A 16504-nucleotide genomic window follows, 5' to 3' on the forward strand; every position below is an offset into this window, starting at 1 on the left:
AGACAGAGAAAGAGAACTAGATAAAGAGGGAAAGAGAGGTAGAGGAGAGGGGTGGAGTGTCAGATGAGGGAGGAGCTTCATTTAAGGAAGACAGAGCGTTTCAGAAACACCCAGCTGTCAAGTGTGTAGCTGACAGAGACTCTGTTGTGGACCTGAACTAGCTGGTAGTAAAGTAACTTTAACAGTATAGTAACTAGGGTGGTAAAGTAACTTTAACAGTATAGTAACTGTGGTGGTAAAGTAACTTTAACAGTATAGTAACTGGGGTGGTAAAGTAACTTTAACAGTATAGTAACTGTGGTGGTAAAGTAACTTTAACAGTATAGTAACTGAGGAGTAACTGTCCAGAATGAAGATACACCATGTTGTCTCTTGCTGTCTCCTCTCAGGTGAGTTCTGTCTGTCTGTCTGTCTGTCTGTCTGTCTGTCTGTCTGTCTGTCTGTCTGTCTGTCTGTCTGTCTGTCTGTCTGTCTGTCTGTCTGTCTGTCTGTCTGTCTGTCTGTCTGTCTGTCTGTCTGTCTGTATCAGGTTCTATAATACTGTCTTGATCATATAGTACATAAGGAATAAGATATGTATTTGTCTGTAAGAAGCCAGAACGTTTTACAGTTCTGAGTTTGTTTTCCACATAATGAACTGAACTTAAAATGTTTGATATGTTGTTATTTTACCTGTGTTTGTGCAGGGTTAAAGTACAATTTGTGCAGGGTTAAAGTACAATTTGAGCAGGGTTAAAGTACAATTTGAGCAGGGTTAAAGTCAGGTTTGAGCAGGGTTAAAGTACGATTTGAGCAGGGTTAAAGTAAGATTTGAGCAGGGTTAAAGTCAGGTTTGAGCAGGGTTAAAGTTAGATTTGAGCAGGGTTAAAGTTAGATTTGAGCAGGGTTAAAGTTAGATTTGAGCAGGGTTAAAGTTAGATTTGAGCAGAGTTAAAGTTAAATTTGAGCAGGGTTAAAGTTAGATTTGAGCAGGGTTAAAGTTAGATTTGAGCAGGGTTAAAGTAAGATTTGAGCAGGGTTAAAGTTAGATTTGAGCAGGGTTAAAGTTAGATTTGAGCAGGGTTAAAGTAAGATTTGAGCAGGGTTAAAGTTAGATTTGAGCAGGGTTAAAGTAAGATTTGAGCAGGGTTAAAGTTAGATTTGAGCAGGGTTAAAGTTAGATTTGAGCAGGGTTAAAGTAAGATTTGAGCAGGGTTAAAGTTAGATTTGAGCAGGGTTAAAGTAAGATTTGAGCAGGGTTAAAGTAAGATTTGAGCAGGGTTAAAGTTAGATTTGAGCAGGGTTAAAGTTACATTTGAGCAGGGTTAAAGTTAGATTTGAGCAGGGTTAAAGTTACATTTGAGCAGGGTTAAAGTTAGATTTGAGCAGGGTTAAAGTTAGATTTGAGCAGGGTTAAAGTTACATTTGAGCAGGGTTAAAGTTAGATTTGAGCAGGGTTAAAGTTAGATTTGAGCAGGGTTAAAGTACATCTCACAGGTCATCAGTTGTGTACTGTGTGTTTCTGTTTGACAGCTCTGTGTGTTGTGGAGTCAGATGTCATTAAGGAGGTGGTGGGAGGACAAGTGATGTTCGGCTGCTCGTTCACTTGGGCAGGGACCAACAACAAATACTTCTGCAAGGGGACATGTTCTGATGGAGACATTCTGGTTGAAACGAAGGGGAGTAAGAATGTAACTCAAGGTAGATACAGTATAGAAGACAAGGGAAATGGAGTCTTCTATGTGACCATCAAGAACCTGATGAAGACAGACTCTGGGACCTACTGGTGTGGAGTGGAGAGATATGGCCCAGACACATACCAAGAGGTGCATCTCACAGTTACAGATGGTAAGTGAACACAATCACATTTGCCTTGTTAAATTCAAAACGCTTGTTTTTAGGCTTAATGTCTTATGGTGCCTTTGAAAAGTATTCAGACCCCTTGACTTTTCCACATTTGTTTACGTTACAGCCTTATTCAAAATGTATTAAGTAGTTTTTTTTCCTCATCTATCTACACACAATACCCCATAATGACAAGGCAAAAACAGGTTTTTAGAATGTTTGCTAATTTATCAAATAAAAAATCTGAAATATCACATTTACATAAGTATTCAGACCGTTTACTCAGTACTTTGTTGAATCACCTTTGACAGCGATTGCAGCATTGAGTTTTCTTATGTATGACGCTACAAGCTTGGCACACCTGTATTTGGGGAGTTTCTCCCATTCTTCTTTGTATATCCTCTCAAGCTCTGTCATGTTGGATGGGGAACGTTGCTGCATAGCTATTTTCAGGTCTCTCCAGAGATGTTTGATCGAGTTCAATCCGGGCTCTTGCTGGGCCACTCAAGGACATTCAGAGACTTGTCTCAAAGCCACTCCTGCGTTCTTTGCTGTGTGCTTTTGGTCATTGTCCTGTTGGAAGGTAAACCTTCACACAGTCTGAGGTCCTAAGCGCTCTGGAGCAGGTTTTCATCTAGGATCTCTCTGTACTTAGCTTACATCCCCACAGCATGATGCTGTAACCACCGTGCTTCACCGTAGGGATGGTGCCAGGTTTCCTCCAGACGTGACGCTTGACATTCAGGCCAAAGAGTTCAATCTTAGTTTCATCAGACCAGAGAATCTTGTTTCTCATGGTCTGCAAGTTTTTAGGTGCCTTTTGGCAAACTCCAAGCAGGCTGTCATGTGCCTTTTACCGAGGAGTGGCTTCTGTCTGGCCACTCTACCATAAAAGCCTGATTGGTGGAGTGCTGCGGAGATGGTTGTCCTTCTGGAAGGTTCTCCCATCGCCACAGAGGAACTCTGGAGCTCTGTCAGAGTGACCTCCCTGACCAAGGCCCTTCTCCCCCGATTGCTCAGCTTGGCCGGCTGGCCAGCTCTAGGAAGAGTCTTGGTGGTTCCAAACTTCTTCCAATTAAGAATGATGGAGGCCACTGTGCTCTTGTGGACCTTCAATGCTGCAGAATTGTTTTGGTACCCTTTCCCAGATATGTGCCTCGACACAATCCTGTCTCGGAGCTCTACGGACAATTCCTTCGACCTCATGGCTTGGTTTTTGCTCTGCCAGGCACTGTCAACTGTGAGACCTTACATAGACCGGTGTGTGCCTTTCCATAGACAGGTGTGTGCCTTTTTCATGTCCAATCAATTGAATTTACCACAGTTGGACTCCAATCAAGTTGAAGAAACATCTCAAGGACGATCAATGGAAACAGGATGCACCTGAGCTCAATTTAGAGTCTCATAGCAAAGGGTCTGAATACTTATGTAATTTCTTTATTTTATTTTTTAGATTAATTGCAAACATTTCTAAGAACCTGTTTTCACTTTCTCATTATGGGGTATTGTGTGTAGATTGCTGAGGATGACATTTTTTTTTAGCATAAGGCTGTAACGAAACAAAATGTGGAAAAAGTCAAGGGGTCTGAATACTTTCTGAAGGCACTGTACGTCCAGCGAGAGAAAAGCTAAAGTATTATTTATTTTTACACTTAGCTCCTCCCACTCCTAAACCGTCACCTGTCCACCTCCAGACCACATGTCTCTACAACCTTACCAAACCTCTCTACAACCCTCCCAAACCTCTCTACAACATCCTCTGACCTCTCCACAACCTTCCTGCCATCTGGAGACATCAGTGTTGGTCCTTCACAGAGAGCAGGTGTGATGGACCTGTCACTTCCATCATTCTATCACATTCAGACAACTTTAATATGATGTTATACAATTCTTTCAGGCTATCACATAATATAGACGGAATCAACTATATACAATATGTTAATATCTGTGGTCAGGTGTGATGGTATCTATAATATATACAGTACTCTGTAAAGTCTCTCCTCTTGTCTGTGGTCAGGTCTGATGGTATCTATGATATATACAGTACTCTGTAAAGTCTCTCCTCCTGTCTGTGGTCAGGTCTGATGGTATCTATGATATATACAGTACTCTGTAAAGTCTCTCCTCCTGTCTGTGGTCAGGTCTGATGGTATCTATGATATATACAGTACTCTGTAAAGTCTCTCCTCCTGTCTGTGGTCAGGTCTGATGGTATCTATGATATATACAGTACTCTGTAAAGTCTCTCCTCCTGTCTGTGGTCAGGTCTGATGGTATCTATAATATATACAGTACTCTGTAAGTCTCTCCTCCTGTCTGTGGTCAAGTCTGATGGTATCTATGATATATACAGTACTCTGTAAAGTCTCTCCTGTCTGTGGTCAGGTCTGATGGTGTGGACCAGTGTTGGTCTGGTAGCCAAGGTGACAGTGTTAGGACTGGTCCTGCTCCTGTTCTACAGACAGAGGAGAGGAACCAGGAGAACACCACCACCAGTCTCCTCCAACACACAACCTGACCCTACTGGAGAGGTGAGAGACACAAGGGTGTGTGTGTGTTTGTCCATAATAACTTGTAGTGTAGAGGTGATAGACAGGGAGGTGGTAAACTTAACATCTAAGGGTTGAGTGTGTGAGTCTACAGCCTCTAGTGCAGGGGTGGGGAACCCTTTTGCCATCAAGGGCCGTTTGGATATTTATTAATTAATTTGGGGGCCATATTATTAAAGGCAATTTTCTGCTTTATTCATGTTTTAATGTGACTTTAAATCACTGACATTGGTTTTATAGTTAATATGAGTTATATGATGTTTCTTGTGTTCTTGAGTATTTAGAAAAGTGCTATTCCTATTTAAATAAGTATTAGTATTGTATATAATGCTGTTGTTATTATGATTACTTGTTGAAACTCACCTCTAATGCGATGGCTGAAACTGCTTGTCTTTGTTGAGGCGTTTGATGTCAGCTGGCAGCGAAGATGACGCTACTCGCAGCTGGTTTTCCAGGTCTGTGTCAGTCAGTCTTGAGTGGAATCAAGTCTTTGCAAGAGTCCGTTTGGAAAATAACTCCTCACAGCAGTAGGTCGTCCCGAACACAGACGCACATTTAAGTGCATGTCTCCTCAGAACAGGAAACTGCTCAGCGCTAACGTACATTTTGTAGAACTCAAGGAGAAGGAGGTTGTTGTACCTGGCTTTGATCTCATCGTTGCTTTGCAGCTCAATGACTTTGTGTTGTAGGCCATCCGGCACATCCGCTGGTTCCACGTTAAACGGGGTTGCAAATATGTTCAATTCCAGTTGTTTACTTTTCACATCTTTAAACCGCTCACAAAATGCCTTGGCGAGCTTTCCACACTCACCGGCATATTCCCACGTCCTCTCAGGCTCTTGTCCTTGCAGAGTAGGAAAATGCACTGTGTTACCCCTTTCTAGTTGGACTTGCCACAGCTTTCATTTTGCTTCGAACGATTTCACGTTTGACAGCAGATCGCTGAGAAGCTGGTCCCTTGGAGCTTGACGTTCAACTTAGACAGATACTTGGTTATGTCCACCATGGAGGCCAAATCAAACATCCACTTGTCATCACTCAGTTCCGCGACAGGTTTCCCTTCATCGCCATTAATTGGTTTACTTCATCCTTCAGTCCGTAAAACCTTGCGAGCATATTTCCATGGATTAAAAAATATATATTTTTGTGCAAAAACAACGTCTAGAGCTTTTTTATTTACAAAGAAAGATTTATGAATTGGCTCGGGGGCCTGATCAAACGGTCTCGTAGGCCGTATATGTCCCGGAGGCCGGACGTCCCCCACCCCTGCTCTAGTGGGATTGTGCTGTAGCTTGTTATCATTACATGGAGAAAAAACAGTGGCTAACATGTTGATGGTTGAGGGCCTCAACTTCTTTTCATATCTGAACATGTATTTACTGTCATTGGTTCTCTATGCAGGTTGACTGTATGTATGAGGAGATCAGAGAGGCAGACAGACAGACACACACACTACCTGTGGTCATCTCTTCAGTCTACTCTACTGTCAACTCACCTACCAACTCTACAACCTACCCTGCTGACCAAGCCTCTACAACCAACCCTGCTGGCCAAACCTCTACAACCTACCCTGCTAGCCAAGACTCTACAACCTACCCTGCTGGCCAAGACTCTACAACCCACCCTGCTGACCAAGCCTCTACAACCCACCCTGCTGGCCAAGCCTCTACAACCCACCCTGCTGACCAAGCCTCTACAACCAACCCTGCTGGCCAAGCCTCTACAACCCACCCTGCTGACCAAGCCTCTACAACCAACCCTGCTGGCCAAGCCACCGGTCTCCCACGCTGTGACATCTATGCTAACACTAGCTGCCGCAAAGATGATATAAGATGCCCTCCACTCTACAGCCCAGCTACCCAGAATAATGGAGGACTATAGGATCTACAGTATACAGTATATATGTTGGACCCCAGGAAGAGTACCTGCTGCTTTTGCAACAGCTACTGGGGATCCTAATAAAATACCAAAATACCAAAAATACAAGGCATGTGTCCCAAATGGCTCCCTATTCCATATATAGTGCACTACTTTTAACTAGAGCCCTATATAGTCCTCTAATGAGAATAGGATGCCACTTGGGACCGTAGAGAGATGAAGAGTTGTCACCACAGCTCCGCCATCTTGGAAGTGACATCACAAAGACAGCTCATGTGATTTGACTGTTTGTACAACATGGACTACCCATCTGGGTTTAAAATCTCCAGATTTTCTGAAAGTCAACCAACATTTTTGTAAATACTTGTGTAAATATGAACTATGTGTTTTGTCATTATCTTGGCTTCATTTTGTCTGTTAAAATAATGAAGACAGTAAAGCCATAATAGTCCATTGTACCTTTGAGATTTACATATCTATTGTATATGTACATACACTTTGGCTTTTTAAGCATTTCATTAAAACTTATCAAAATGTTTAAAACAATGTTAATGTTAGTGTGTGTTGCTCGAGTGTGTGTGTGTGTGTTTTTGTCAGTGTGTGTGTGTGTGTGTTTTTGTCAGTGTGTGTGTGTAGTGTGTGTTTGTCAGTGTGTGTGTGTAGTGTGTGTTTGTCAGTGTGTGTGTAGTCAAATCAAATCAAATGTTATTGGTCACATACACATGGTTAGCAGATGTTAATGCGAGTGTAGCGAAATGCTTGTTCTTCCCGTGTGGCTCAGTTGGTAGAGCATGGCGCTTGCAACGCCAGGGTTGTGGGTTCAATTCCCACGGGGGGACCAGGATGAATATGTAGGAACTTTCCAATGTGTAAGTCGCTCTGGATAAGAGCGTCTGCTAAATGACTTAAATGTAAATGTAAATGTAGTTCCGACAGTGCAGTAATATCTAACAAGTAATCTAACAAATTCACAACAACTACCTTATACACACAAATGTAAAGGGATGGAATAAGAATATGTACATATAAATACATGGATGAGAGATAGTCGTGTGGCATAGGCAAGATGCAGTAGATGGTTTAGAACACAGTATATACAGTGGGGAGAACAAGTATTTGATACACTGCCGATTTTGCAGGTTTCCTACTTACAAAAGCATGTAGAGGTCTGTAATTTTTATCAAAGGTACATTTTCAACTGTGAGAGATGGAATCTAAAACAAAAATCCAGAAAATCACATTGTATGATTTTAAGTAATGAATTTGCATTTAATGATATGAGGGGTAGGTTAGTGTTATGATATGAGGGTAGGTTAGTGTTATGATATGAGGGTAGGTTAGTGTTAGACATGTCTGTATGTAGTGTTATGATATGAGGGGTAGGTTAGTGTAACGTCCTGACCAGAGTTATTATGTGTTTTGCTTGTTTAGTGTTGGTCAGGACGTGAGCTGGGTGGGAATTCTATGTTGTGTGTCTAGTTCGTCTGTTTCTGTGTCCAGCCTAATATGGTTCTCAATCAGAGGCAGCTGTCAATCGTTGTCCCTGATTGGGAATCATATATAGGAGGCTTGTTTGGTGTTGGGATTTTGTGGGTGTTTGTTTCCTGTCTCTGTGTTTGTGTTCTGCACCAGATAGGACTGTCTCGGTTTTCACGTTTGTTATTTTGTAAGTTGTTTGTAGTGTTTCCTTGTTCTTTAATTAAACATGTTGAACACTAGCCGCGCTGCACTTTGGTCCTCTCCTTCACCCCTGGAAGAAAGCCGTTACAGTTAGTGTTATGATATGAGGGCAGGTTAGTGGTAGACATGTCTGTATGTAGTGTTATGATATGAGGGTAGGTTAGTGTTATGATATGAGGGTAGGTTAGTGTTATGATATGAGGGTAGGTTAGTGTTATGATATGAGGGTAGGTTAGTGGTAGACATGTCTGTATGTAGTGTTATGATATGAGGGTAGGTTAGTGTTAGACATGTGTGTTTGTAGTGTTATGATATGAGGGTAGGTTAGTGTTATGATATGAGGGTAGGTTAGTGGTAGACATGTCTGTATGTAGTGTTATGATATGAGGGTAGGTTAGTGTTAGACATGTCTGTCTGTAGTGTTATGATATGAGGGTAGGTTAGTGTTATGATATGAGGGTAGGTTAGTGTTATGATATGAGGGTAGGTTAGTGGTAGACATGTCTGTATGTAGTGTTATGATATGAGGGTAGGTTAGTGTTATGATATGAGGTTAGGTTAGTGGTAGACATGTCTGTATGTAGTGTTATGATATGAGGGTAGGTTAGTGGTAGACATGTCTGTATGTAGTGTTATGATATGAGGGTAGGTTAGTGGTAGACATGTCTGTATGTAGTGTTATGATATGAGGGTAGGGTTAGTGTTATGATATGAGGGTAGGTTAGTGTTATGATATGAGGGTAGGTAGTGTTATGATATGAGGTAGGTTAGTGGTAGACATGTCTGTATGTAGTGTTATGATATGAGGGTAGGTTAGTGTTATGATATGAGGGTAGGTTAGTGTTATGATATGAGGGTAGGTTAGTGTTATGATATGAGGGGTAGGTTAGTGGTAGACATGTCTGTATGTAGTGTTATGATATGAGGGTAGGTTAGTGTTATGATATGAGGGTAGGTTAGTGTTATGATATGAGGGTAGGTTAGTGTTATGATATGAGGGTTGGTTAGTGTTATGATATGAGGGTAGGTTAGTGTTAGACATGTCTGTATGTAGTGTTATGATATGAGGGTAGGTTAGTGTTATGATATGAGGGTAGGTTAGTGGTAGACATGTCTGTATGTAGTGTTTTGATATGAGGGGTAGGTTAGTGTTATGATATGAGGGTAGGTTAGTGGTAGACATGTCTGTATGTAGTGTTATGATATGAGGGTAGGTTAGTGTTATGATATGAGGGTAGGTTAGTGGTAGACATGTCTGTATGTAGTGTTATGATATGAGGGTAGGTTAGTGGTAGACATGTCTGTATGTAGTGTTATGATATGAGGGTAGGTTAGTGTTATGATATGAGGGTAGGTTAGTGTTAGACATGTCTGTATGTAGTGTTATGATATGAGGGTAGGTTAGTGGTAGACATGTCTGTATGTAGTGTTATGATATGAGGGTAGGTTAGTGTTATGATATGAGGGTAGGTTAGTGTTATGATATGAGGGTAGGTTAGTGGTAGACATGTCTGTATGTAGTGTTATGATATGAGGGTAGGTTAGTGTTATGATATGAGGGTAGGTTGGTGTTATGATATGAGGGTAGGTTAGTGTTAGACATGTCTGTATGTAGTGTTATGATATGAGGGTAGGTTAGTGTTATGATATGAGGGTTGGTTAGTGTTAGACATGTCTGTATGTAGTGTTATGATATGAGGGTAGGTTAGTGGTAGACATGTCTGTATGTAGTGTTATGATATGAGGGGTAGGTTAGTGTTATGATATGAGGGGAGGTTAGTGTTATGATATGAGGGTAGGTTAGTGGTAGACATGTCTGTATGTAGTGTTATGATATGAGGGTAGGTTAGTGGTAGACATGTCTGTCTGTAGTGTTATGATATGAGGGTAGGTTAGTGTTATGATATGAGGGTAGGTTAGTGTTATGATATGAGGGTAGGTTAGTGTTGGACATGTCTGTATGTAGTGTTATGATATGAGGGTAGGTTAGTGGTAGACATGTCTGTATGTAGTGTTATGATATGAGGGTAGGTTAGTGGTAGACATGTCTGTATGTAGAGTTATGATATGAGGGGTAAGTTAGTGTTTATAACATGATGGTAGGTTAGTGGTAGACATGTCTGTATGTAGTGTTATGATATGAGGGTAGGTTAGTGGTAGACATGTCTGTATGTAGTGTTATGATATGAGGGTAGGTTAGTGTTATGATATGAGGGTAGGTTAGTGTTATGATATGAGGGTAGGTTAGTGGTAGACATGTCTGTATGTAGTGTTATGATATGAGGGTAGGTTAGTAGTAGACATGTCTGTATGTAGTGTTATGATATGAGGGTAGGTTAGTGTTATGATATGAGGGTTGGTTAGTGTTATGATATGAGGGTAGGTTAGTGGTAGACATGTCTGTATGTAGTGTTATGATATGAGGGTAGGTTAGTGTTATGATATGAGGGTAGGTTAGTGTTATGATATGAGGGTAGGTTAGTGTTAGACATGTCTGTATGTAGTGTTATGATATGAGGGTAGGTTAGTGGTAGACATGTCTGTATGTAGTGTTATGATATGAGGGTAGGTTAGTGTTATGATATGAGGGTAGGTTAGTGTTATGATATGAGGGTAGGTTAGTGGTAGACATGTCTGTATGTAGTGTTATGATATGAGGGTAGGTTAGTGTTATGATATGAGGGTAGGTTAGTGGTAGACATGTCTGTATGTAGTGTTATGATATGAGGGTAGGTTAGTGTTAGACATGTCTGTATGTAGTGTTATGATATGAGGGTAGGTTAGTGTTATGATATGAGGGTTGGTTAGTGTTAGACATGTCTGTATGTAGTGTTATGATATGAGGGTAGGTTAGTGGTAGACATGTCTGTATGTAGTGTTATGATATGAGGGGTAGGTTAGTGTTATGATATGAGGGTAGGTTAGTGTTATGATATGAGGGTAGGTTAGTGTTATGATATGAGGGTAGGTTAGTGGTAGACATGTCTGTATGTAGTGTTATGATATGAGGGTAGGTTAGTGTTAGACATGTCTGTCTGTAGTGTTATGATATGAGGGTAGGTTAGTGTTATGATATGAGGGTAGGTTAGTGGTAGACATGTCTGTATGTAGTGTTATGATATGAGGGTAGGTTAGTGGTAGACATGTCTGTATGTAGAGTTATGATATGAGGGGTAGGTTAGTGTTATAACATGATGGTAGGTTAGTGGTAGACATGTCTGTATGTAGTGTTATGATATGAGGGTAGGTTAGTGGTAGACATGTCTGTACGTAGTGTTATGATATGAGGGTAGGTTAGTGGTAGACATGTCTGTATGTAGTGTTATGATATGAGGGTAGGTTAGTGTTATGATATGAGGGTAGGTTAGTGTTATGATATGAGGGTAGTTTAGTGTTATGATATGAGGGTAGGTTAGTGTTATGATATGAGGGTAGGTTAGTGTTGGACATGTCTGTATGTAGTGTTATGATATGAGGGTAGGTTAGTGGTAGACATGTCTGTATGTAGTGTTATGATATGAGGGTAGGTTAGTGTTATGATATGAGGGTAGGTTAGTGTTATGATATGAGGGTAGGTTAGTGTTATGATATGAGGGTAGGTTAGTGTTGGACATGTCTGTATGTAGTGTTATGATATGAGGGTAGGTTAGTGTTATGATATGAGGGTAGGTTAGTGTTTGACATGTCTGTATGTAGTGTTATGATATGAGGGTATGTTAGTGGTAGACATGTCTGTATGTAGTGTTATGATATGAGGGTAGGTTAGTGTTATGATATGAGGGTAGGTTAGTGTTATGATATGAGGGTAGGTTAGTGTTATGATATGAGGGTAGGTTAGTGGTAGACATGTCTGTATGTAGTGTTATGATATGAGGGTAGGTTAGTGTTATGATATGAGGGTAGGTTAGTGTTATGATATGAGGGTAGGTTAGTGTTAGACATGTCTGAATGTAGTGTTATGATATGAGGGTAGGTCAGTGGTAGACATGTCTGTATGTAGTGTTATGATATGAGGGTAGGTTAGTGTTATGATATGAGGGTAGGTTAGTGGTAGACATGTCTGTATGTAGTGTTATGATATGAGGGTAGGTTAGTGTTATGATATGAGGGTTGGTTAGTGGTAGACATGTTTGTATGTAGTGTTATGATATGAGGGTAGGTTAGTGTTAGACATGTCTGTATGTAGTGTTATGATATGAGGGTAGGTTAGTGGTAGACATGTCTGTATGTAGTGTTATGATATGAGGGGTAGGTTAGTGTTATGATATGAGGGTAGGTTAGTGTTATGATATGAGGGTAGGTTAGTGGTAGACATGTCTGTATGTAGTGTTATGATATGAGGGTAGGTTAGTGTTATGATATGAGGGTAGGTTAGTGTTATGATATGAGGGTAGGTTAGTGGTAGACATGTCTGTATGTAGTGTTATGATATGAGGGTAGGTTAGTGTTATGATATGAGGGTAGGTTAGTGTTATGATATGAGGGTAGGTTAGTGTTAGACATGTCTGTATGTAGTGTTATGATATGAGGGTAGGTTAGTGTCATGATATGAGGGTAGGTTAGTGGTAGACATGTCTGTATGTAGTGTTATGATATGAGGGGTAGGTTAGTGTTATGATATGAGGGGTAGGTTAGTGTTATGATATGAGGGTAGGTTAGTGTTAGACATGTCTGTATGTAGTGTTATGATATGAGGGTAGGTTAGTGGTAGACATGTCTGTATGTAGTGTTATGAGGGTATGAGGGTAGGTTAGTGTTATGATATGAGGGTAGGTTAGTGTTATGATATGAGGGTAGGTAGTGTCATGATATAGGGTAGGTTAGTGGTACATGTCTGTATGTAGTGTTATGATATGAGGGGTAGGTTAGTGTTATGATATGAGGGGTAGGTTAGTGTTATGATATGAGGGTAGGTTAGTGTCATGATATGAGGGTAGGTTAGTGGTAGACATGTCTGTATGTAGTGTTATGATATGAGGGGTAGGTTAGTGTTATGATATGAGGGGTAGGTTAGTGTTATGATATGAGGGTAGGTTAGTGGTAGACATGTCTGTATGTAGTGTTATGATATGACGGTAGGTTAGTGGTAGACATGTCTGTATGTAGTGTTATGATATGAGGGTAGGTTAGTGTTATGATATGAGGGTAGGTTAGTGTTATGATATGAGGGTAGGTTAGTGATAGACATGTCTGTATGTAGTGTTATGATATGAGGGTAGGTTAGTGGTAGACATGTCTGTATGTAGTGTTATGATATGAGGGTAGGTTAGTGTTATGATATGAGGGTAGGTTAGTGCAACAGTTGGTTTGTCTAATCTATTCCTTAACAGTGTGTGTGTGTGAGTGTGTGTGTGTGTGTATGTGTGTGTGTGTGTGTGTGTGTGTTCCAGGTACCTCAGTGGTCATCATGGTGTCTGTTAGTCTGGTAGTGTTACTGCTGGTGATCAGCCTGATCATAGTCTACAGATAGAAATACAATAAGGTCACAGGTGAGAAACACACACACACACACACACACACACACACACACACACACACACACACACACACACACACACACACACACACACACACACACACACACTCACAGGTCTATAAAAAGAGAGAAAGTTCCCCTTTTCGAAATCTTTCCATTTTCATTTCGAATAAATTAATTTGCATAATAGCATGTCATCATTTGTCCCTGTTTGAGAAGCATAAATAGTCACTGAGGAGTGTCTGACCCCTGCTGTATTCTGGTGGAAGTGCATCTCTCTCTCTCTCTGTCTCTTTCTCTGTCTCTTTCTCTCTCGCTCTCTCTCGCTCTCTCTCTCGCTCTCTCTCGCTCTCTCTCGCTCTCTCTCTCGCTCTCGCTCTCGCTCTCGCTCTCTCTCGCTCTCTCTCTCGCTCTCGCTCTCTCTCGCTCTCTCTCGCTCTCTCTCGCTCGCTCTCTCGCTAGCTCTCTCTCTCGCTCTCTCTCTCTCTCTCTCTCTCTCTCTCTCTCTCTCTCTCTCTCTCTCTCTCTCTCTCTCTCTCTCTCTCTCTCTCTCTGTGTGTGTGTTGTGTTCCACAGGATCTGTCTCTTCAACACACAGAGTGAGTCCAGACACAGGAAACAATGAAGGGGTCAGTGTATTTTGTTTGTTAGTTTTTGTGTCTGAGTGACGTCATTGAGTGATGTCATTGAGTGTGTTTGTGAGTGTCGTACTATTCTCTCCTCTCTCCTCTCCAGGGTTGTCATGGTGACGGTGACTATGAGGAGATAATGGAGCGCCCCCTAAGGTCAGACTCAGGCGCTGCGACCTCCACCATCTACGCCACCGCCAACTTACCCACAAGTCACTCTGACTCTCTCCACTACGCCAGCGTCAACTTCCACAAGAACCCCAGTGGCCCCAACGAAGCCACTGACACCATCACTAAAGAGGGCAGCTGCCCCAATGAAACCACCGCTGCCATTACTACAGAGGGCACTTCATCATGTGACTATGCTACTGTGAACAAAAGCCCCGCCTACTCTACTGTCAATCATCCACACAGCTGCTCTGAGGCTCCTCCCATCTACTCCACAATCAGCAAACCCAGAGACACTTGAGTCACTGACCTCTATTTTTAACAAATTTCTCTTTAACTTTTTTTTATGTCTCTCTCTCGCTCACGGTCTCTTTCTCTCTTTCTATCTCTCTGTCAGTCTCTCTCTCTCTCTGCCGGTCTCTTTCTCTCTCTCTGCCGGTCTCTTTCTCTCTCTCTGCTGGTCTCTTTCTCTCTCTCTCTACTTCCTGTTCTCTCACTGACAGTTTGCATGTTTTGTCTGGGTGAGCGGAGGTTTCACTTGATGGGCAATTTAGGAGCCCGGCGGCGAACGCCGAATGCCCTGCTCAACACTGACAGCAAATCTCAATAAAGGGGTGGAGTCAACAAACTCTGCCTTCACAGTTTAAGTATTTCTATTGGTTTACTGAGATCTCAGTAGCCTGTCTGTTATGTGATGACATCATTCATTAAGGGGGAGTTGGGTTGTAGAGGAGGGATGTTTCTTCTGTTCAGAAACTCATCTGTTGAGTTGATCATTTACAAAGACTGTATTTGGATCAATGAAATGTCATTAAAATGTAATAAAATATAATGATGTATACTTTAACTATATTGTCATCATCTGAACAATGTGTTCCTCCTCTGCTGAAACAAACATGGTAACTTTAGAACAGAGAAATTGACAGTTTTAACACTTAGTCAGCACAGCTAGCTGAGTTCTCTGGTGGTTTAGAAGTCTAACCTCCGGCCGGTTTGAACCAGTTTCACTCTGCAGCACACAGGCCTGCAGACACTGAGGTCACTACAGAGAAATCATCAGGATGTGTAGGATAAAGCCCTCCCCCTCCACCACCACCATCACTACAACCTCTGTCTCTCTGACATGGGGGGGGGGGGGGGGAGTAGTCGTGGAAGAAAGATAATTTCAGAAACACTCTGCTGTCAAACTAGTAGCTGACAGACAGCTGTTGTGGACCTGAACTAGCAGGTAGTATAGTAAAGTAACTTTAACAGTGTAGTTACTGTAATATTAAAGTAACTTTAACAGTGTAGTAACTGTGGTGGTAAAGTAACGTTAACAGTATAGTAACTGAGGAGTACCTGTCCAGAATGAAGATACTCCATGTTGTCTCCTGCTGTCTCCTCTCAGGTGAGTTCTGTCTCTCATATATTTATGTAGTAAACAAGGAAATGAACACATGTATTTAAGTAGCAGAAAGGTTAATAGTGCTGAGCTTGTTTCTTATGATAATGCACAAATAAGACTGTAGCAGTATCATAATACAATCTATACATATGTACACAAGGGGAATTTACACAAGATAAACTAAGATTGATATGTACAGCAGGGAATATATTAGAGTGAGCTACGTCAAGAATCCAGTATATAAATGAAATATGTGGTGTATAAACAGTGTAACTAAAATACAGTATCGATTTTGATATGTAAACCTTAATGGGGCAAACTTCCTCCAACATGTGTGGGGGATGCAGGCCAGCAACGTCACTACAGAACACCAAACAATACATTAACTGCACTATAACGGTGACAAACGGTGCCCCCACTGTTGAGATGTACAAACTATGGCATAAATGTGTCATATACACATGGTTAGCAGTGTAACGGCTCTCGTCGAAAGGAGTGGACAAAAGCGCAGCGTGGAAAGTGTTCATGATTTTTATTTTCAAAAAACACTCAAACAAAATAACAAACGTGAAAACGAAAGTGAACAGTTCTCAGGCACAGACACTAAACAGAAAACAAGATCCCACAAAACCCAAAAGGAAAATGACAACTTATATGTGATCCCCATTCAGAGACAACGATAGACAGCTGCCTCTGATTGGGAACCACACACGGCCAAAAACAAAGAAATAGAAAACATAGACTTTCCCACCCGAGTCCCACCCTGTTCTAACCAAACCTAGAGACTAAAAAGGATCTCTAAGGTCAGGGCGTGACAAGCAGATGTTAATGCTTGTGCTTCTAGTTCCGACAGTGCAGTAATATCTGACAAGTAATCTAACAAGTACTCCAACAATTCCCCAACAACTACCTA

General features: G+C 41.4%; 2 protein-coding genes across 3 annotated transcripts in view; both read left to right on the forward strand.

Annotated features, from left to right (window-relative positions):
- Positions 1 to 1435: 1435 nt before the first annotated feature.
- Positions 1436 to 14505, forward strand: LOC120042477. The gene is made up of 4 exons (XM_038987309.1): positions 1436 to 1827; positions 4210 to 4355; positions 5775 to 5972; positions 14143 to 14505. Exons 1-4 carry the CDS (start codon positions 1566 to 1568, stop codon positions 14503 to 14505), a joined length of 969 nt encoding a protein of 322 aa, XP_038843237.1. The 5' UTR covers positions 1436 to 1565.
- Positions 14506 to 15360: 855 nt separating this feature from the next.
- LOC120042483 (CMRF35-like molecule 5) overlaps positions 15361 to 16504 on the forward strand; it is a 6810-nt gene continuing 5666 nt past the window's right edge. For both annotated transcript variants that reach the window (XM_038987316.1, XM_038987317.1), the window contains exon 1: positions 15361 to 15594. In XM_038987316.1, the coding sequence (XP_038843244.1) occupies positions 15555 to 15594 (40 nt within the window). In that variant the 5' untranslated portion in view covers positions 15361 to 15554. The remainder of the gene's footprint in view (positions 15595 to 16504) is intronic.

This window comes from Salvelinus namaycush, unplaced genomic scaffold (assembly GCF_016432855.1).
Source record: "Salvelinus namaycush isolate Seneca unplaced genomic scaffold, SaNama_1.0 Scaffold698, whole genome shotgun sequence".
In the NCBI taxonomy this organism is placed as follows: domain Eukaryota; kingdom Metazoa; phylum Chordata; class Actinopteri; order Salmoniformes; family Salmonidae; genus Salvelinus; species Salvelinus namaycush.